The 22,485-nt window shown below is 43.3% G+C and overlaps 1 protein-coding gene across 1 annotated transcript in view; it reads right to left on the bottom strand.

Annotated features, from left to right (window-relative positions):
- C9H11orf53 (chromosome 9 C11orf53 homolog) overlaps positions 1-8,331 on the bottom strand; it is a 41,313-nt gene extending 32,982 nt beyond the window's left edge. Inside the window, 1 exon segment of the mRNA XM_005656626.3 lies at positions 7,559-8,331. Within this exon segment, the coding sequence (XP_005656683.3) occupies positions 7,559-7,568 (10 nt within the window). The 5' untranslated portion in view covers positions 7,569-8,331.

Below are 22,485 nucleotides of genomic sequence, written 5' to 3'. Positions count from 1 at the left end.
GAAGGAGTCTGGACCTCATCCTGTCGGCAATGAGCCATCAGAGGCTTCTCAGAGTGGGAGTGGTGTGGCTGGATTTGCATTTTAGATAGATTTTCCTGGCAGTTGTATGAAGGGTGGGTTTAAGAATCCCCCAGGCCCAGGGAGAGCAGTCAGAAGGATTCTAAGATAATTCAGGCAAGAGTAGTGGGGTCTGAGTAGGGGTCAATAGGGGGCCAAGGAGAGGACAGATTGGGAAATTATTTAGATGTAGGAGAGAAAGGAGAGGGAAGCTTCAAGGGTGAGTCTCAGGCTTCTGCTGTGGGATTTGTCTGGGTTCATAACTTTCAGAGCCATCATCCTGTTGATGGTTATGAAACCAGGAAAGGGCATGAAGTCTCTTAGTGGAGTGTTTGGAAGGTTGAGGGTTTGAAAGGTAGAGTCATAAAATGGTGCCTATAGGAACTGTATGTACGTGGCCTATTGGGATAAATAGACCAGGCTACTCCCAATGGCTGAGAGGATCAGTATCTTGGGACCTCCTATGATGCTGATTCCTGACACAATGGTTGGGAAGCTCTGGACTCAGTGGTTAAAGATGGAAGCCTGCGGAATATCCTCATCTGAAGACGTGTTGGAGGAGAAGGAGAGAACCCTAAGGAAGAAGAAATGGTTGGAGAAGAACCAGTAAAAACAAAACAAAAAAAACAAAACAAAAAAAAAAACAGGGGAATGAGGCATCACAGAATTTGGGGGAAGAGATTTCAAGAAAAAAGGAAAAAGGATGAGATACAGCAAAATTGTCCAAGAAGAGAAGGACAGCAAAGCATCCACTGCTTTCAACTCCATGGTTGGTGTTGACTTAGCAAGAGTAATTTTGGAAGTGTGGGATAGCAGGAAGCCAGGTAATAATGTCAAGTATAGAGGGGGAGACAAGGTGAGAGACCACTTCTTATTGAAGTTTGAGTGAGTCAGGGAAGCAAGAGACCGTATAAAAATTGGAGAGAAATACAAGTTCTCTTATATAAGAGGTTTTCTTATATCTTTAGATCTATTTAATGAATTCATGGATAGGAGATATTTGACCTTATTTGAACAGGAAGAGGGAGGGACCAAAGATTTAGGAAAGAGGGAGAAAATGATGGAAAGAGATCTTAAAGAGGAAGTGAGAAATTGGGGTTAAGGGCACAAGTCTCAACCTCCAAGCCTCATATAAAGAGGGGTGTGGCTAGATGGTATGGCCAGTGACTCATACACCAGTGTCCATCCAGCAGCCTGGAGTAGGAGAGCCACCCAAGTATTAAAGGTCAGAACAAGGCAGTAGTCCAAGCCAGATAGAAAAGTCTAAGTGAAAATACACACCAGTGATCCTCAGAGTGTGAATCCTGGGCCAGGAGCATTAGCATTGGCTAGGAATGTGATAAAAGTACAGATTCTCAAGTAGGAACTGAGCAAGATGGACTGAAATAGGAACTTTAAGGATGGACCCAGCAATTTTTTTTTCCTGACTGTAGTGTTTAAAATTAAAGTATAGTTGATTTACAATGTTGTGCCAATTGCTGGTATAAAGCAAAGGGATCCAGTGTGTGTGTGTGTGTTCCCTTTCTCTTTCTTTTTTTTTTTTTTTTTTTTTTTTTTGTCTTTTTGCTATTTCTTGGGCCGCTCCCGCACCATATGGAGGTACCCAGGCTAGGGGTCCAATCAGAGCTGTAGCCACCGGCCTACACCAGAGCCACAGCAACGCGGGATCCGAGCCGCGTCTGCAACCTACACCACAGCTCACGGCAACGCTGGATCGTTAACCCACTGAGCAAGCGCAGGGACCAAACCCGCAACGTCATGGTTCCTAGTCGGATTCGTTAGCCACTGCGCCACGACGGGAACTCTCCCCCTTTCTCTTTCTTATATTATCTTCCATCATGGCCCAGCAATTGTGTTCTTAAAAGCCCTTCAAGTAATGAAGTTTGAGAACCAGAGATATACATAAGAGTAAGGATTTTATGCATTTCTCGTGAAAGTAAGGGGAAACTCCAACCTAGGCACTTCTAGCCGAGTATAAAGGGGACATATGGCTGATTGGTGGTGGTGTGGACTTAGATCCAAGGAGTTTGGGGTGGAAGTTGAAGATTTCCAGGTTGATCCTTTGTGTGTTTGCAGGCAGTCTTGGTTTCACTTTTTTTCTGAAGGGCTTTTCAGTTGATGAGTTCAATCTGAATGACCTATTCATTCTTTTATGAGCATGCCAAAAAGCCTAGAGGAAATACACCTATTCTAAATAAGTTTAACAAATAATGCCATGGTGACTAATGGAGGAATAAAGTTCATCAGGTAGCAAATAAGCAGCTCAAAACTTCTGAAATTTTGCCATAAAACAATCCATCTTATGTACCAGTTGACACCAACTTTAGTGCAAGGTATGGGGCTATATGCCACAGGGGATGCAAAGTAAGTTTAGAACATACAACAGATGTCTTCAAAGAGAGAGAAATAAGACATTCACATGTGAAGGAGTAGGGGAGGGGGAAGAGTATATGTTTGTTTGTTGATGAAAATCTTGTGGGAAGGGATGGGATTTAGGCTGGATTCAGATGGATGTGGATAAGTTAGGAGGAAGGAGAAAGGCCTTGTAGACATTAGGCATGACATGAGCAAAGCAGAGGTGGGAAAGAGCAAGGCACATGGAGGAAGGGCAAAGATCTAGGGTAGTTCGTTAATGGATTGAAATGCCATCAATACATAGATGATGTTCAAATGGATATCCCTAGCCTAGACCTGTCCTTGACCTTATATTTGGATGACCATTTTACTCAGATGTCTAGTGGACATTTCAAGGTCCACATGCCCACATCTGAAACTCCATTCTTTGCCCTGTACTTGCTTGTCTGGAACCTTCCTATCTCAGTGGATGGCAACTCCATCCTTCTGGTTGCCTAGTCCCAAAGCTATAGAATTATTCTTCCTGCCTCTCTTTCTCCCAGATTTCACAGCATCCTTTAGGAGTTTTTGACGGTACCATCTATAAACAGACCCAGAATCTGCTGTCTTTTCTCTACCTCCCTTGCTAATATCATGTACAATCAACTGGATTGTCATCTCTCACATAGATATTGCAGGCCCTTCCAACTGATCCCCTTGCTTCCACTTTTCCCCCATCCTGTCCATCTCAACACAGCAGCCAAGTGATCCTTTAAAAAAGATCCAGTTGCCTCATTCCTCTTCTCAAAACTGTACGATGGCTCCCCACCTTACTCAGAGTAAAAGCCAAGGTCCTTACAATGGCCCTACATAACCCTGTTCCACCATCCCTCTGATCTCATCCTGTAACCCTCTATTGTACTCCATTCAGTTTCTGAGATGCATCAAACACACCATTTCTGCTTTTGAACCTCTGCACTGGCTGTCCATTTGATCTGGAATCTTCTTCCCCCAGTTATCCACATGACCTAACCCCCTTGTTTCCTTCAAGATTTGGCTCAAATGTTTTTTTCTCAATCGGAACATATATAAGTTGTACCTTCCCTACAAAACCTTCCTAAAGCCCCTTGCTTTTTCTCCATATGTAGCACTTGTCACTTTATAATGTCTTTATTTATTCAGCATATTGTTTATTGTCTGTCTTTTCCTTGCTAGAATGTAGGTTCTATGAGGGCAGGGATCTTTGCTTCTTTTACTCAGTGAAACATCTTAAGTACCAAAGCCCAGAATAGTGCCTGGCACTTAGTAGGTCAGTAAATAGGTTTTGACAGCATTTTTCTTTTTTGGTTGAGAATAATGGAAAAGTTGAGGGTCTTGAAAACCAGGCTGTAAAAATTTATGATTTATGCTGTCAGTGAAGGAAACCACTCATCTTTTTGAACAGGGGAATATTATGACTTTAATTCAGAAAGATGTAGAATTTTGGGGGAAAGATTAATCTGAGGGAAGATCTTAGTATGTGTTGAGGGTGAGGAAGCAGAGAGGATGGGAAGTGATAAAACAGTTAGAAGCTAACCAGAAACACGAGAAATGACAAGAGAAGGGCAGATGTAAGAGACCTTTCAAAGAACACAAACACAAACACATGCATACACGCAATAAAAAAGACTACCATAATTAGGAAGAGAAATCAAGGTTAGGAAGAGGGTTAATTTTGATGTGGAAAGGAGTTCAGTTTTGAATATGTTGACTTTGAAGTTGTGATGGTTTAATCAAGGGAAAATATCTATAGATAGAAGGAGAATTTTGATGAGGGTTAGAATTATATATTCAAGAAACATGGAGTGACTGGCCAATGGCAACCTGCTTTACAGAGAACTCTACCTGATATTCTGTGATAATCTACATAGGAAAAGAATTTGAGGAGTTCCCATCGTGGCACAGTGGTTAACGAATCCGACTAGGAACCATGAGGTTGCGGGTTCGGTCCCTGCCTTGCTCAGTGGGTTAACGATCCGGCGTTGCCGTGAGCTGTGGTGTAGGTTGCAGACGCGGCTCGGATCCCGCGTTGCTGTGGCTCTGGTGTAGGCCGGTGGCTACAGCTCCATTCAACCCCTAGCCTGGGAACCTCCATATGCCATGGAAGCGGCCCGAGAAATAGCAACAACAACAACAACAACAAAAAAAGACAAAAAGACAAAAAAAAAAAAAAAAAAGAATTTGAAAAAGAATGGATGTGTGGCCATGTATAGCTGAATCACTTTGTTGTAGAGCAGAAATTATGACAACATTGTAAATCAACCAGATTTCAATATAGCTTTAAAAAATGAAACATCTTTAAAACTCTGGTAATGAGAACTATGGAAATAAAATTCTTCAAGGAAGTCTCCAAGGAAGACTAGCAAGAGGGAGTGGAAATCCCAACACTGAGCCTCGGGAAAAGGCTATAGTTCTGATGCCTGGGAGAAGGCAGGGGCCAGGGAAGGTGAGGGCAGGAGGAGTGGGCAGAGGGCAGAAGATAGGTAAGTGATGTAGATGTAGGATGTAGCAGAGTGGTAGCAACTGGAAAATGAAGGAAAGAGAGAGTGTAGAGAAAGAGAAATGATCAGTGGTGTCAAGGACTTGGCACCTAGCAGGTACTCAATAAATAATTGTGGAGTCATAAAATGCCTTAGAGAATTTGAGGAAAATGAAGGCACAGAAAGATAGGGTTTGGAAACATGGCAATCTTTAGCATGTGCGGGAGAGCAGCTTCACAAGAGGTGGGAATGAAATCTTTTCACGGGAGCATGCGTGGTAAGAAAATAAGGACAATGGGGATAACCCAGGCTCTGAAGCAAAAAAAAAAAAAAAAGCAAATACATTTTACACAGCATATAAGGTGGATTTAAATAAATTTTAACTGAGAGATGGAACCTAGTACAAATTTTTAAACTATTCCCTAGTACAAATTCTTTAAGCTATTTCAGAATTTCAGAATTCTGAAAGTTCCTTAGCCTACTCTATGCTCCTCTTTTTTTTTTTTTTTTTTTCCAGAGGAGTTATATTTAGAGTTTAAAAGTGTCGGCAGTATTCTTACTCCAAACATTCTCCCTCAGTGCATTGTGTCTATTTAAAGAATCCACACCTGCATAAACCGGGAGATGCTTAAGAGTTTTTATTCAAATACTCTAGATACAAACTTGCATTCAGATCAGTTGTTGAGAAAACAAAGATATGTGTTTCTGGGGAGAGAGCAGAAGCCAATGTATTAGTAAGAATGAATTATCCTTAAGAATTCGGGAAAAAAATTTGTGCTGTAGTGTTGTGACCATGTACATGCAGCAGATTGCCTCAGTCATGCCCTCTCCTCATTCCCGCTTACTCTGAAGAAGAATTGGGCTCATAGTAAATTTAAGGATGCTGTTGCTTTAATATTGTTTCTGAAAATTAAATATTTTCTCCATCAAATCAAACTCATATATTCTGAAATTGGCTATTTAAAATGTAGGAGACCTCCTAACCCGTATTTGGTTATGAAATGTCAAAGACATTTATGATATTAGAAGCACGTTATTTTACTGCTTTTGATGACAGTCTCTGGAATACATTTTCTGGCCTTTTAAATTCTGTGGAGCCTCTAAGCAGATGCTTGTTACATCACGTAAGGGAATAAAGAGAGAGTTGAAAAGAAAAAAGCAAATAGAAAACAATGCATATTTTGAGTTACGTCATTAGACAATGGTAAAATTAAGAAAATAGACGATGTCTCTCTGAATTGTAGTCCCACATAGTGTGAAAAATAGGCACACTCTCACTCAAGACAGAGGAGGATAAAAATCCTGCATGATGGATTATTGGTTGACAGCATCCGCGTTTGTTCCGTTTCTCTGCCTGTCAGGGAAGTGCCAAGAATGAGGTCCAGACAGGCCAGTGGCAGCAGAGCGGGCTGGCCCACCATGTGGTTCAGGTGCCAGCTCTGGGGCTGTGGGCACCCTCTTCTCATCCCACTAACCCAGCTCAGCCTGTCTGGCTGAGGACCGAGCCCTCTCCCGAAGAGGAGGCAGATCCCTACAGAGCAGCTGGCAGCCCTACACTCACTAGAGCCTCGGCATTTGCGGTTCTGCTTCTGATCTGGGAAAATGCTATCACGCTCGTTTTATTTTGGGAAACCTCCAGGAGAGTATAAGGAAAGACAAGTTTGGCAATTAACCTTGACATACTCAGTATATTAATTAATATATACGACTTATGACATTTTACATTAGAAATAAAGACCAAAACTTTTTAAAAAGTGGGGCCAAATTAGGGAACATGTTAGGATTTGGTGGAAGTTTGGTTTCCCCATACCATAGGCATCCCCCGTCCCCTCCCAGTAGCCACCCCCTCTCGCGCCTTTTAAGCCTCAGAGCTGGATCCAAAATGTAGCCCTTCTGTCAATAACCAGCTCCATACTGCAGGCGATAGATGCTTGTATGGCTTTTTTTTAATCTTTTGAGATTAGACTTTAAAATTTTTTAATGTAAATTTTAATTTTCCTTTCAAGCTACTTGACAAAGCTTTTACGGTATATTTCTTCTGACATCATTTATTAACATACAAAATACTAACTTTTACTCTCAGATGTGTTCCTGAGAGGATCTACTCTGTGTTGACACTAACATTTGTATCCTCAGGGCAAACAAACTGGGAAAGATCTATATACAGTTTAGATTCATGAAATAACAGCTCTTCCTTACCATGTGCCCTTGGAAAGTCCTTCTTTCTTAATCTTAAGAGCAAGATGCATGAATAAAAGATATTTCAAGTTCTAGATGAATGTAGATTCTTCTCCTGCACTTTCCTTACCACTGAGGGCTTACCGGGAGTTGTATTTCACATAAAACTTCCCCACACTGGAAAAAGAATGCTTTGATATCCAAGTTCTCATTTCATAAAAATAATGTTCAATAGAATTGATTGTTCAGAGAACATAATTGCTTCATAGCAAAATAAATCTAACGATTAGTAATTAAATGAGATGAGAATTATGAAAATGTCAAGAATTCTAAATTGTCGGTCTCTGGTCTGTTTGTACACATTTATATGTTCCAGCTAGAGTTAGGTATGTTATGACTCTGTGATGTCAAAAATAAACTTTAGGATTATTAAGGTTTTAAAACGTTTAAAGTAATTGATATTAACTCACCACTTTCCATTCTGGATGGTTCTGGTGAATTTCTTTCTTGATGGCAATGTAGGATTTCTGGTGAATGGTGTATTTTCCTTGATAAGGGAGCCTGGTCTCCTGGAAAGGTCAGCCTGATTCTAATGCGAAAGGCTTCTGTACACGGTAGTGATGCTTCAGAAATGACTTGCTTTAGATTTGATTAAATGCAAATCCTTTGGTGTCTGTTTCTCTACAATTTGCATCCCCAATGGAGATCATATATGAAGGTACTTCTTTCTTCCCCAAGAGGATTTTTATTCAGTAACAATGAGTTTCCATTAGGAACAAACTCTCTTAAATGTTTAGTATGGAAACAAGGAATCCATTATTTGTTTTAGGAATAGCAGTGGCATTTTCTATCCATTTAATATAGAGTTAGGTTTTAAAAAATAGTATGTATGAAAAAGCCGTATTTCCCAGTAGGAAATATAGGATAATACCGAGATTATGAGCATACGATTTTTGAAAATTAGGCATCTTTCAGATACAGAGAGAATTCACGAAGACATTTTTACTTAAGAATAAAAATCAAAATGAACGTCACTTTAGGGTAGCCTTTTATTATATACATAAGTATAATCTATAGCAGAGGTTGCTAAACATGGCAGTTTATCAGAATCACCAGTGAAGCTTATAAATACCTTTGCTCAGCCTCCATCCAATTCTAATTCATAATCTTTTGAAGTAGGACAAAGAAAACTATATTTTAAAATGAGCTTTCTGATTTTTTTTTTTTTGACTTTTGTTTTTTTTAGGGCTGCACCTGCGGCATATGGCATATGGAGGTTCCCAGGCTAGGGGTCCAATTGGAACTACAGCTGCTGGCCTATGCCACAGCCACAGTAACACCCAATCTGAGCCACATCTGCAACCTACACCACAACTCACGGCAACGCCATATCCTTAACCCACTGAGTGAGGCTGGGGATTGAGCCAGTAGCCTCATGGTTCCTAGTCAGATTCATTAACCACTGAGCCACGATGGGAAGTCCCCTGATTTTTTTTTTAAAGATCTTTTTTTTTTTTTTTTTTTTTTATTTTCTGCTTTAGAGAAAAATTTAAAGAAACCAAATTTGGGGTACTTCCTGATATTTCCCTCATTTCTCTTTACCCACAATTGCTATTTAACCTGATTTCAGTTTTGTCTCCCAGTCCTGAATCGAGTTCGTTCCTGGACACCTTCCTGGTTGTTCTGAATTTGTATAATACTTGGTACTTCAGGTTTTCAAATAGGTAATAGCTAATGGTCCTGAAGGGGGGGCTCTGCATCGCACACCCCTTTCAGACAAATGGAACCCAGACGACAGTGGTTGTGTTCTGTTCTAAGTACGTGTTGGGCTGGGGGTGTGGGGTGGAAATCCTATAAAATTGGATTGTGATGATCGTTGTACAACTATAAAATAATAAATTCATTGAGTAATAAAAAAAAATAAGTATGTGTTGGGGAGCCTCAGAGGTCCTAGAGATGTGCAAAGTTCAGACTGATTTTGTAGTAAAACTAATAAGTTATTTACCTTCGACTATCTCAGTCTCTCATGAACGTCCAGAGGAGTTTTCGAGAGGCTACATGCCCTGTGATATTGTAACAGATTACACAGAGCAGCAGATATGAGAATCTAGCTTTTTTTTTTTTAAAGCCAGACCTTTAGGTGATTTGTAAAATTGTAAAACAGTGCCACCTTTTTCAATAAATTTGTTTGGGGTTTGGAAAGCATAGCTTTTTTTTTTTTTAAAGTTATTTAAATTATCATGCTTTATGACGGTTATTCTAAGTGATAATAAATATTTTAAAAATTATTGGTTTTAATTTTCAATGCAATGAATGTACGTGGATGTTTCTGGAAGAACGTGTGTGGTTTAAACGAGTTTCTAGTGTTCTAAGGGACAGTAACTTTGAGAACTTTGCCTGTGTTTCTCCCTCCGAGAGAATACACATTTTATGGTTCCTCATTTCTGAAAGAAAACTAAAAACACCAAGTTTGTCTCAATGCCCCAGTTTCTAACAACTATTTCTTTACTCCTTTCAGCAAATGAGAAGGAAGAGAAAAAGCATAACTGAATACTGAGAGTATTTATGTCTTGGACATAGCCAGAGCCCAGATTGGGACTTGAACACATGGTTTTTAAGTTGGTATCACTCATGGAGTTCCTGTCGTGGCTCAGTGGTTAATGAAACCAACTATCATCCATGAGGACAGGGGTTCAATCCCTGGCCTCGCTCCATGGGTTAAGGATCTGGCATTGCCTTAGCTGTGGTGTAGGTCGCAGATGCAGCTCAGATCCTGTGTTGCTGTGGCTGTGGTGCAGGCTGGCGGCTACAGCTCTGATTCGACTCCTAGCCTGGGAACCTCCATATGCCGCCGGTGTGGCTGTAAAAGACAAAAAAAAAAACAACAAAAACAAAAAACAAAACCAATAAAACAAAAAACCAAAACAAAAAACCCAAAAAACCAAAAACTTTAAATTGGTATCACTCATCTGATGCTTGGACTTACTAAGGTTCAGATTCTTTGTGCCTCGGTGCAGAAGGAATTCAGCAAGAGACAAAATGATAGGCAAAAAAATAGATTTATTTAGATAAGACACTTGTGAGAGATGCAAGCAGGCAGGCAAGGAGGGTCTGGCCGAGGATTAGGTGGCTACATTTTTATCATCTGAGGGGAGTGAGGATGAGAAAAGCTGCTTCTTCCTCTTTCTTGGAGTTGTAGCCCCTCCTTGGTACCTGCTAAGAGAGTATTTGACCCTATAAGGTCAAACTGGGACGGTCAGGGTGCCTATTCAAATCAGCAGAAGGGCGGTCCTTAAACTCCTGCCCTTGGTCTGAACCTGAATGCAGGCCTCACCCCACCCCCCACCCAAAGACCTGAGGCATATCTCGCTCTTCCATATCTTGCTCTTCCGCTAGTCAAGCAAGCCTGCCTCCTCCTAATGGGCCTCTCGAGCAATTATTAACTTACTGTGACCTCCCAAACTCCTAGGTTTCCCTCTCTAGGTCTCTCACTGGGACTTCTGCAGCTACCTGTGTAACTATCCTCCGTCCCTATCACAACCACACTGACCCTATAGCCCGAGATTTGTATCCTCTTTCAAGCAGGCGTGCCCCAGGGGACACCCCAATTCATTCTTTCTTACTCTTTTAACCAATAGCTCTATATTAAAATAGAATATGAAATTGTTAAGTGAAAGCAAATTCTCCAAGCACGTAGATTCTTTAAAAGCACTGGAACACTATAAACCTTTCCAGCAGAATGGAGCCGTTTTAAAACACAGATACAGCACCGATGCTGACAGAATAAAGCCTAACCTCCTTGGCATGGCATTGGACTTCCTTCCTCTATGATCTGGGTCTGTCCTACCTTTCCTCTTGTCTATCATTTCTTCCCCCCATCCAGCCTCCAACTCAGGGCACAGTTTGGTCCTGGACTACCTGCCTCCAGATAACCTGCATCACTTAACGCAGTCTGTGCCAGATTTACTGACTCAGAATATCTAGCCATCATGCCGGATAATCTGTGTTGTACACAAGATCCATCCCCCACATTGTGATTCCTAATAAATCCTAAATGTTGAGGGCTCCTGCTCCAGCTCCAAATGATAACTCAGTGGTTTTCAAGATTCAGGACAAATGCTCCTTTCTCCAGGTAGTTTGCTTGAATATTCACCAAGATGGAGTCAATGGCCCATTTCCTGGTGCTTCCCGCTTGAGTCTGTGATGGCACAGATTTCAGGCTGCTTTCCATTCAGGTCAGTGGTTTGCATAGTCATCCCCCACCCCCTCCATCCAGATTCTCTCTCTCTTCTGCTCTGTATTCCCAAGGCTCTCAGTTGTGTTTACGGTGCTGTGCACATAGTAGGTCCCCAGTGAGGGCTGGCCCTGACGAACCCTGCTGCAGAGTCATTCCTTAGAGAGGACAGTTTCTGGGGACCAGCAGCAATAAGCAAGAAAGCACAGCAGAGGGAATTCCGTTATCGTTCATGGTAGAGAAACGTCGTCATAGGTATACGCTTTCTCTTTCCACAACCTGCGTGTAACACCAAAGAATTTATAACCACCTCCCTATAGGCTGGTCCTTTATCCACCACTCAAAGACATGATGATTTTCTAGAAGAAGTTTAACATCTAGTATCCCTGCCGAAGCACTTCAGAGATTAGACGTCACCAGAAGAGCTGAGATGCACTGAAGCCGAGAAATCGATTTGCCATAGATACAGGCTTGAGCTTTAAGATACCCACCAGTACACTCGCTGCATTTGCATAGGACTCCAGAGTTGTTTACATAGAATTAAATACATTTAAAAAGAAATACCAGGACGTTTTGCTTATCCCAAGGAAGCACATCTTCTGCAGATTTGAGCGGATTGTTGTTGCTGGAAGAATGTGGGTTGGTGATAGGTTTTGCCCATGTCTTCTTCGGCTGCCGGTAGGTTCGGAAACACAGCACGCGCAACCAGGTAGGTTGTTGGGTCAAAGTAAGGTCTGATGATGGCCTGGCGAGGCCTGTTAAGAAGGAGGGGAAAACAAAGGCAAGTTTGGGTAGAATAAACACACATCCACATCCCGCAGGCACCATTAGTATTTGTTTCCTTTATCTTGTATGGGGAACACCCCTCAGATACTCCGACCACAACGTTTCTGTATCAGCTTCCCTATTCTTTCCAGGGCCAGGCACCTGCTGTGTGGGTGGCTCCCTCCCGACAGCCTGGCAGGGGCTTCTCTTACAAATTTGCTGGAAGGCAGTCACCGTAGAGGGTAGAGGTGAGGGTGTGGAGGGCAGGTGGCAGGACCCCTGAGCAGACCTGCCAGGGTCGGTGCCCTCTGTTTCTTCTGCCCTGTCTTTGTGCCAAGCCTTTCCTATTCCCAAGGCCTATTTATGAGGGAGGGTGGGAGGGAGCTGTTGAGGCCCAGGGGCTTGGGCTCTACTGCACAGGGCATGGGGGCCCAGGGACCCCCTTCCTCTGAGTGCAGGAGCAGAAGGCAGAAGCAAAATGTGCTGGTAACATGTGAGATGCCTCTTAAATGGAGAAAAGAATGGGCGCTGTGACCTCATTAATATATATTCGGTCTCTGCCCTTGACACAGAGCTTCAAAAACCCTTAGAATTTCCAGGATGATAAGAGCATCACTTGTTCTAATGAGGCTACGCTTTGTGGGCCCCTGGATAACCTCAGAAGAGGCTGGTAACCAGAAAGACCAGCACATTTGGGGGGCAGCTGTGTGGCTCAGGCACCTTTGGGGGGCGGCTGTGTCCACTCTGGGGTACAAATTCATTTCTGGGTCTGCCCTGTCTGTCAGCTTCACGCTTCGTTGCAGGGGTGGGAGTACAGCGGTTCTGACGAGCAGAGCAGGGCCTTGGCCCCCAGAGTTGCCCTGGGAGGGTGAGGAAGGCTTGAGAAAAGATCTGAGGCACAGGAAGGGCAGGGAAGGTGCTGGCACGGCCACTCTAAGCCAGCTAAATTGTCATTAGCCAAGAGAGGAGGGCGCACTCCTGCGCAGGTGCCTGGGTGCCAGGAGGGGCTGGGGAGAGAATGAAAAGGGGGTTCCCAAATGGGAGGGGATTGACTGTCCTAATGGGAGGGGTGCAAAGGGCACAGCGGAAGAGGGGGATTCGGTGGGGTGGGGGGGTCAGTGTTTCCTCTGCCAGGACATGGGGGTGCAGGGGGCTCTGTGCCCCTGGCGCCCTCCCCGGCACTTGGGGTTTGGAGCAGTGACCTGGCCACTTATCATCCAGTCCTTCTCCATGCAGTCAGTTTCTGGCCTCAAGCAAGCTCTCCTTCAAATCTGAAAACAACTGTGTTGCAAATACCCTGGCCCTGGGTCCAAGGAAGATCGGTTTGGGAGTCAAATGTGGATGGCAGGGTGTTCCCACTGGAAGGGACACTGGGGGTCAGCAGCCTGTAGTCATCAGTCTGCACAGGGAAAATGCAGACCCAGACCTGCCGGGTCAGAGTAGTCACCCCCGCCTCACGATGAAATCCATCCTACTCTTGAGTTTGGCACGGCAGCCCCCTGGAATTACAGACATCAGAGGTCTGCAAGTTCCACCCTAGGGAGCAGCTTTGCCTGTGGCAGCAGGACATGCGCCAGGGGAGGTGGCCCTTGGCTGGCGGCGGGGGCCAGATGGGAGAGCCCACGCCTAAGGAAGCCTTTGGGGAGGCAGTTACTTTATGGCTCAGGTGACACCACTTGGAGATGCCCACTCGACTGCCCAGGACGCAGTGGGGTTGCTGACAGCATCTCTGGGGCAGGGGGTGGATGGGTTCATTTGCTGAGCAGTGCGCAGGGGACAAAGAGGGTCTGGGACTCTGCATTGACATAACAGAAACCGGTCAATTCCCTGAGCCCACTCCCAGAATGCACTGGAGGAGGGGTATAGGAACTGGGGACATGCTGAGCAGGCTGGTTCGGTGGTGCTGAAGGCGAAGGCCTGTCCCTCACATGCCCGACTCCCCAACCTCTTCCTTTGGTGAAAGAGGTGACCCCTGAGTTCATCGACTGTGGACTATGGCATATGAGGGGGAAGAAACAGTGATGGAAGGGACGGAAATAAACCCTCTTCCTACCTGTGATCCCTGAGAGCAAGGATGCCACGTCTGCATAATCCTGCTTCCTGTGTATTGAGGTTCCTGAATGTGACAGTTGATGTAAAGATTGTACGAGAGAAAGACTCAGCAGATTTTATTCAGGTAGGGATTTTGCTTCATGTGTATTAGGTGCGAGAGTCGGTAAGCCCCGTGGGGGAGTCTCGCTTTCTGGCGGGAGCTGTGCCTACGGCTGGGCCTGAGCACACCGCTGGGCCCAGCACAGGGGACCTGCTAAACACTTGAACGAACCGCTGCAAGTTAGATGCTTTTGCAGATTTTCCACCAAAAAAAAGTAATACTGCTCTATGGACTTTACGTATCTACTTACTTGAGTCTCATGGACTTTGGGATTTTGCTTTGTAAGAAAAACGTGGAACTGTGGCCATTATTCCAAAAATGAATATTTGTTCGACTAATGTCAAATTTACATTTTGCTGCCATTTCTCGGCTTTTTGTGGCCATGGCTTTTTAAGCCTCGATGCTACCATGGTGCAGTCTGTCTGAAGACATTTCGAATGACATTTAAGTCCCACATACCCGGTACTAACCAGAGGCATCACTAGGCTGACTCCCTGCATGGAACAGGCCCCGTTTTCTCTTGTCTTGGCGTCCCGCCTGTCTGGCTAGTGTCCCCTTTCACTCTCAGAAGAGTCTCAGTTTGGAGGATCAAATTCTGTGCTCACTTGGAGTTCCTCTTGTGGCTCAGTAGGGTAAGAACCTGACATAGTGTCCGTGAGGATGCAGGTTTAATCCCCGACCTCAGGCCGTGGCTAAGGATCTGGCATTGCTGTGGTTGTGGTGTAGGTCATTTCTCCCTTGGCAACATCAGGTCTGTTCTCTGTGTCTGTGCGTCTGTTTCTGTTTAGTAGATAGGTTCATTTGTGCCACATTCTAGATTCCACTTATAAGTGTTATCATACGGTATTTGTCTTTCTCTTTTGGACTCACTTCACTTAGGATAATTCTAGTTGCATCCATGTTGCTGCAAATGGCATTATTTCATTCTTTTTACGGCTGAGTAGTATTCCATTGTGTATACGTACCACATCTTCTTTGTCTATTCCTCTGTCCATGAACATTTATGTTGTTTCTGTGTCTTGGCTACTGTGAATAGTGCTTCAGTGAACACAGGGGTGCAGGTACCTTTTTGAATTATAGTTTTGTCTGGTTATACTCCCAGGAGAGGGATTGCCAGATCATATGGTAGTTCCATATTTAGTTTTCTGAGGAGTCATCATACTGTTTCCATAGTGATTGTACCAATTTACATTCCCACCAACAGTGTAGGAGGCTTCCCTTTTGTCCACATCTGTTATTTGTAGATGGCCATTCTGCCCAGTGTGTATGTTTTTCAAATATTCGATAATATCATCCAGGGATGTTTTAGGTAAATTATATATCCAGAGAAAATTATCCTTTTAATCTGGATTTTTGATTTTGTGTAGAGTTGGATGGGGTAGATTAAGTTTCTTTTAATTTCATCTTTATGTGTGGTGGTTTATTTGTTTTTATATGTATTGGTACTTTACCTTTCTTAACTAGATTAGGTGGTAGTTTATTCATTTTTAAGGTACACTTTTTGCTAGTTCTGTTTTCTAGCTCATTAATTTCTGTTTTATCAATTATTTACTTCTACTTTCCTCTCATTCATTATGTTGTCTTTCCTAACATCCTGTATTCTTTTCCTAACTTTCCGAATTTGCTGATGAATACATTTGTTTTTAATCCTTCTCAGATTACTCAGATACTATCCTGAAAGCTATGACTTAAACATGAATTATCAAATTCAGTGGCTTTCCTCCATCTATATCATCTTGGAGTTCTCTTTGTCTTTGACATAGTCGCCCCTTTTTGAAAATTCTTTTTTTTTTTTTCTCCCAAGGACAATGAGCACTTCTGATTTTTCAGCTTTTCAGATAAGTGATTCTTCCTTGCACTCTTATCATGGGAAGTTTTTCTAAAGTCCTGCCAATGCCCCCTTTTAGGCCCAAATTGGCCATTCTGCGTTCTCTTGCTCCAGGTCTCTTTCTCTATGACTATTTTACATCCATATATTATGACAGAAATAATTTTATCTTCTTAGCTTCAGACTTACATTTTGAACTGCTTTTAGAGATCTCTATCTGGGTCTTCTAGGAATTTAAACATATTATTTGAAGATAAACCATCTATTCCACCATCCTCACCTGATCTCATTTATGCTCTAACATCTGTATCTTAGCAGCATCACCACTGTTGGAGGAGCTAACCCTGACAGTTCTTTTTTTTTTTTTCTTTCCTTTTTTCCTTTTAGACTGTACCTGTAGCATTTGGAAGTTCCTGGGCTAGGGGTCAAATCAGAGCTGCAGCTTTCCTGCCACAGCCACAGTGATGACAGTAATGCCAGATCTATTTCTTTCCAAAGTTCTCTTTCCTGCCCCTTCATTACCACTAGTATCTTATTGAGTTTCTCCCAGGTGTTGAATTCAGCCTACAGCCATCCAAGATGGTTCCTAACCCTGGGGAGAGATTTTAGGAGACAATTTTTCAGGCTGTTGTAGGGTAAGTGACAGGTCTGGGGTTTAGGTCTCCTGGATTCTAGCTGTTCCTTTGTTCCTGTTCTGCTGGGTAAATCCTTAAGCAGGCTGGCATAAAAAAAATATTTCAATTACGTGTGGCTACAGGCTACAGGAGGTGCAGAAAGGCTTGAAGTGGGGGTAGTTTTTGCTTTGGGTTCCCTTTCTCTGCCTTGGACAGCTCTCTGCTTCTTTCTTTGCCTCTGTTGCTCCAGGAACATCCTCTGGGTATATTTTCAGTTTCAGCCACTAGGTGGCGCCTCAACCCCATCAGTCCCTTCACCAAAAGCCCCTGACATGACTAAGAGGAAGATGTCTTAGGAACTGCAGTGATATGGAAGGAATATACTCTTTTCTTCCTGAAAACCCTAAATGCTGTTTCCCTGGCTGCCCGAGGAGAAGGAGGCCATTTCTCCAACTTCACTGCTCTTTCTTCGGACTCTTTCCGCTGCCCTTGCTGCCAGCTAGAGTAGGTAGACAGCAGGTAGAAGAGAAGCATTGTTCTCTGGGTGACCCTGGGGGTGGGAACACCTCTCTGGTCCATGAGAAGCAGCACCGTCAAGTGGTTAAGTGCACCAGCTCTAGAACGATTAGGACATATTCGAACCTGGCTCCACCGTATCAACTATGTAAGTATGAGAATTTACATAACTTCTCCTTGCCTGTTTCCTCATCCATTAAATGGGGCCCAGGAAAATGTCGTGCCTCCAGATGGCTGCACTGTGGTGGTGTAACTCTTATTTATGAGGACTGCCCAGGTTAGATCCTAGATCAAACCAAACAAACGTTAGCCCTCAGTGGGATTGATCTGTCATCTCAATGGCCCTGGCGAGAGAATGTTGGCCCTTATCTCGTCTAGTATTTTTCCCCCAGGAATAAACCTTGGTGAGCCTCCTGGACCCAGGACTGAGAGAGCTCTACCTCTGACCACAAAGCTGGTAGAAGACTGTTAGCCCCTCTTCCGGTCTGGAACCTCTTCCAGGTGACCATCTCCTTGGAGGCGGGACTTCCAGACCCTACACCAGTGTCCCAGCTGGTGGCTGCTTCTCCACCATCAGTCTGGTCTTGGCACTTCCTCCCTTTGTAACCACTGTGTGTTAACTTAGCATATTTTTTTTTTTTTTTGCATTAGATTTCTGGGTCCTCAGCTAGATATACAACTTTTCAAATTAGTTTGGTTTAAAAATATTGCTTGCAGGAGTTCCCAGAGTGGCACTGTGGGTTAAGAATCTGACTGCAGCAGCTTGGGTTGCTGAAGAGGTGCAGGTTGGATCTCCAGTCCGGTGCAGCGGGTTAACGTATCTGCCTCTGGACCTATGCCGCTCATTCAGTGTCTGGCCCAGGAACTTCCATGTGCCATGGGTGTGGCCATTAAAAAAAATATTGTTTCCTGGCTTTTAGGGCCAGACACTGTTCGTGTGTTCTGTATCTGCTGCAGTATTATTCCTGCAGTCGGTAGCATCCATTCCAGCAGCCTAGGAGTAGGAACCAGTTCTCTTCTCATGGTGAACAGCAGGGACGCAAAGTCATCCTTCCCTGAGTGACTGCTGGGGATGCAGAGCTGAGAAGGGAGAGACAGAGTCCTCTGGATAAAACCAACCTTACCTTCTCAGTATCAGGTTAGAAAATGCAATTCCATCTCCTCAGGGCTCTCTGAAAATCACAGAGGGGATATCCTATACCCGGTTGGTAATAACTCTCACTGCTTCTTAGGTTTCTCTAAATCATCTTCCCTTTATGTTCTTCAAGTGTTACATTCAGGGGGTTATTGACTGGCTTTGGCGATAAGTAAGGACGAGCGGAGGAGGGAAACAGAGATCCTGACCACCGTTTCATGGGCCCGTTCCCTACCTCTCCGTCTTCTGTGAAAAAATGTCTATTCAGGTCTTCTGCCCATTTTTTGATGGGGTCGTTTGTATTTTTGATATTGAGTTGTATACTGTTTATGTGTTTTGAATATTAACCTCTTGCTGGTCATATCATTTGCAAATATTTTCTCCTGTTCCAAGCTTGTCTTTTTGTTTTGTCAGGGGTTTCCTTTGTCGTGCAAAAAGCTTTTAAGTTTAATTAGGTCCCATTTGTTTATTTTTGCTTTTATTTCTTTTACCTAAGGAGACAGATTCAAAAAAATCCCGCCACAATTTATGTCAAAGAGGGTTCTGCATACATCCTCTTCTAGGAGTTTTATGGTTTCAGGTCTAACATTTAGGTCTTTAATCTGTTTTGAGTTTATTTTTTTATATGTTGAGAGGAATTTTTTTTTTTTTTTTTTTTTACAGCTGCACCTAGGGCATGTGGAAGTTCCCAGGCTAGGGGTCAAATTGGAGCTGGAGTGCTGGCCTACACCACAGCCACAGCAATGCAGGATTCGAGCTGCTCCTGCGACCTACACCACAGCTCTTAGCAATGACAGATCCTTAACCCACTGAGCGAGGTCAGGGATCAAATTCACATCCTCACGGATACTAGTTGGGCTCATTACTGCTGAGCCACAACAGGAACTCCCTGAAATTTTTTTTGTCATTTGTCTTTTTAGGGCCACACCCACGGCACATGGAAGTTCCCAGGCTAAGGGTCAAATTGGAGATACAGCTGCCAGCCTACGCTACAGCCACAGCAACACCAGATTCAAGCCGCATCTTCGACCTACACCACAGCTCATGGCAACGCCAGATCCTTTAACCCACTGAGCAGGCCAGGGATTGAACCTGCAACCTCATGGTTCCTAGTCGGATTCGTTTCTGTCGTGCCGTGATGGGAACTCCTGGAAATGTTTTAATCTCATTGTTTACACATAGCCGTCCAGTTTCCCCAGTATCACTTATGGAAGATGTTGTGTTTTTGCCACTGTAGCAAACATTTCTCTGAACAGGCTTAACATAGTGGAATATCTTTGGAGCTATTCTAGAATCTACATCTGTTTTGACTGATTCTGTTCAGATACTCAGCCCTTGGAGCTCATTCTCTTAGGACCAATGGATCCCTACAAAGCTACAGGCTAGGGGTCTAAGTGGAGCTACAGCTGCTGGCCCACACCACAGCCACAACCACAACCACACAATGCAGGATCCAAGCCCCGTCTGCAACCTACACCGCAGCTCATGCCAACGCTGGATCCTTAACCCACTGATTGAGGCCAGGGATCGAACCCGTATCTTTAGGGGTCCTAGTCAGGTTCCTTAACTGCTGAGCCACAAAGGGAACTCCTATCACTTCTTGTTTTTAAACCATTTTGCTTTTAAAAACACAACATGGGAGGTGAATAAGGATAGCAGTTTTTGCCAAGAGGAAAGGGTATTTGTTGGAAAGCATTCATGGCAGGGCTATCCTGAGGGGTGTTAAATCTGTGTGTTTTCAGACATATGTTTAGCATACCTTTTCCCTTCTGCTCTCTCACCGGTGCCCTGGGGGCTGTCTTCTCTTTTCCAGCCCACACAGAAGCAGAAACAAAGACTTGAAAAGAGCTGCTGGACTAACCTGCCAAGAGAGATCCGATGCATGCTTATGTTGAGCAGTTTTCCAGCCCCAAAGGTAAGGTGAACCTGGAGCTCAGGGAAAGAGAAGTGGAAGAAAGACGACAGACTCTAGTGTTTCAACTGGGGAGCAGCCGACACCCAGGTTTGGTGAGGATTAGGGATGGAGTGAGTAGTTGGTCCTTCGCACCCCAATCCATCTGCTGCTTGTGCACAGCCCTCTGTCCTATGCTCCTGGTTCCCTGCAAGCTCCTGAACAGGAATTTTGTCCCTGAGGGTGAGGAATTTTGGCTACCTTGTGTGGGAAGGGGTGATAAAATGAAAACTTCAGCCCTGGTCAAGGAGGAACAGTTTGGAACCAGTCAGATTTCCCCTTGACCCAAAGGAACCATGGAAATGCTCCCATCGTTACAGACTTCAGAGTGAACCGAGCTGGTTTGCTCACCTGTATAGAAAAATGATATATTTCACCTGAATTTTAAGCTCTGTGTCTGGTAGTTCTAGAGGACCTAATCTCTCAATTGGAAATGTTAGTTTTATTGATTCAAGTGAACTAAAAAATATGTCACCCGGGGAATGTATTAGTTCAGTAATTTTGATGTTCTCTTTGCTCTGAATGCAACATTGGTCACTGCACGGAGCTTCAGGGTTGACTGTCTGATCTGGGTCTTTCTGTGGATGATGATAGTTGCACTAACCAATACCAGTTTTCCAGTGGTCAACTAGTGATTTCACTGGAAACTCAGCAGTCCAAGTCTGGCTCCAAACGACGTGTTCCAACCTCAAATTCATGCTTGATTGCTTTTGTAGAATTAATTATAAACAGATACACTATCAACAAGTCAGCAACCAGTATGGACTGAATCAACTGGGGATTAAAAAATTATGGGGGGGGGGAAGTTCCCATCGTGGCACAGTGGTTAATGAATCTGACTAGGAACCATGAGGTTGCAGGTTCGATCCCTGGCCTTGCTCAGTGGGTTAAGGATCCAGCATTGCTGTGAGCTGTGGTGTAGGTTGCAGACTCGGCTCAGATCCTGTGTTGCTGTGGCTCTGGCGTAGGCCGGTGGCTACAGCTCCAATTCGACCCCTAGCCTGGGAACCTCCATATGCTGCGGGAGCGGCCCTAGAAAAGGCAAAGAGACAAAAAAAAAAAAAAAAAATGGGTTTTTTTTTTGATGTGTATGTATGTGTGTGTATGTACATACTTTACAGAGAAGAAGAATCTATGAATATAACACTTAAAGAGCATATAATCTAGTTAGAAAAGTAACATAAAAAGTTAGGAGGCTTATATTTAGAATTGTTTTATGGCTGAATATTTCTTGGTCCCTGTATAGGTGCTTATATACATTTATAACAGGACATCAGGACATTCAAGTTCAAGTTTCAACTGAGGCACTAAGATACAAAAGATGCTATTTACCAAAAAAATGAGATTGGAATCATGTAGTAAGTAGCCTTTTCAGACTGATTTCTTTCAATTAGCAATATTCATTTATGATTCACTCATGTCTTTTGGGTTTTTTTTTAAGGTTTTATCTGAAATATAGGTAATTTACAAGGTTGTGATAATTTCTGCTATACAACGAAGTGATTCAGTCATATGCACATGTCCATTCTCTTTCAGATTCTTTTCCCACATAGATCATCACAGAATATTGGGTAGAGTTATGTCTTTTTGGTCTTGATAGCTCAGTTCTTTTTTTATCATTGAATAATATTTCATTGTATGAATGCTCCAAAATTTGTTTATCCATTGACCTATTGAAGGACATTTCGGTTGCTTCTGACTTCTGGCAATTATAAATAAAGCTGCTGTAAACATTTGTGTGCAGATTTTTGTGTAGACATGTTTTTTTAGGTATCTAAGAGTGTATGATATAACTACATTTTCTAAGAAACTGTTGAACTGCCCTCCCAATATGGTTGTTCAAGTTTGCATTCCCATTAACAATGAACAAGAGTTCTTATTTTTTCTGCATCATTGCCAGCAATTGCTATTGTCAGCGTTTTGGAATTTAGCCATTCTAATAGGTGTATGGTGGAATCTCATCGTTTTAATTTTCAGTTTCCTAAGGGCAAATCATTTGGGCCTCTTTTCAGATGCATATTTTATTTCCATCTGTCTTCTTTGGTGAGATATCTGTTCATATATTTTGCCCTTTATTTATTTGTGTTGTTTGTTTCCTCCTTTTTTTTTTTTTTTTTGCTTTTTAGGCCTGCACTCATGGCATAGCCATGTAGAAGTTCTCAGGCTAGGGGTCAAATTGAGGCTATGGCTGACAGTCTACAC

This window comes from Sus scrofa, chromosome 9 (assembly GCF_000003025.6).
Source record: "Sus scrofa isolate TJ Tabasco breed Duroc chromosome 9, Sscrofa11.1, whole genome shotgun sequence".
Classification (NCBI taxonomy): domain Eukaryota; kingdom Metazoa; phylum Chordata; class Mammalia; order Artiodactyla; family Suidae; genus Sus; species Sus scrofa.
This window is presented reverse-complemented; position numbering and strand designations above follow the sequence as displayed.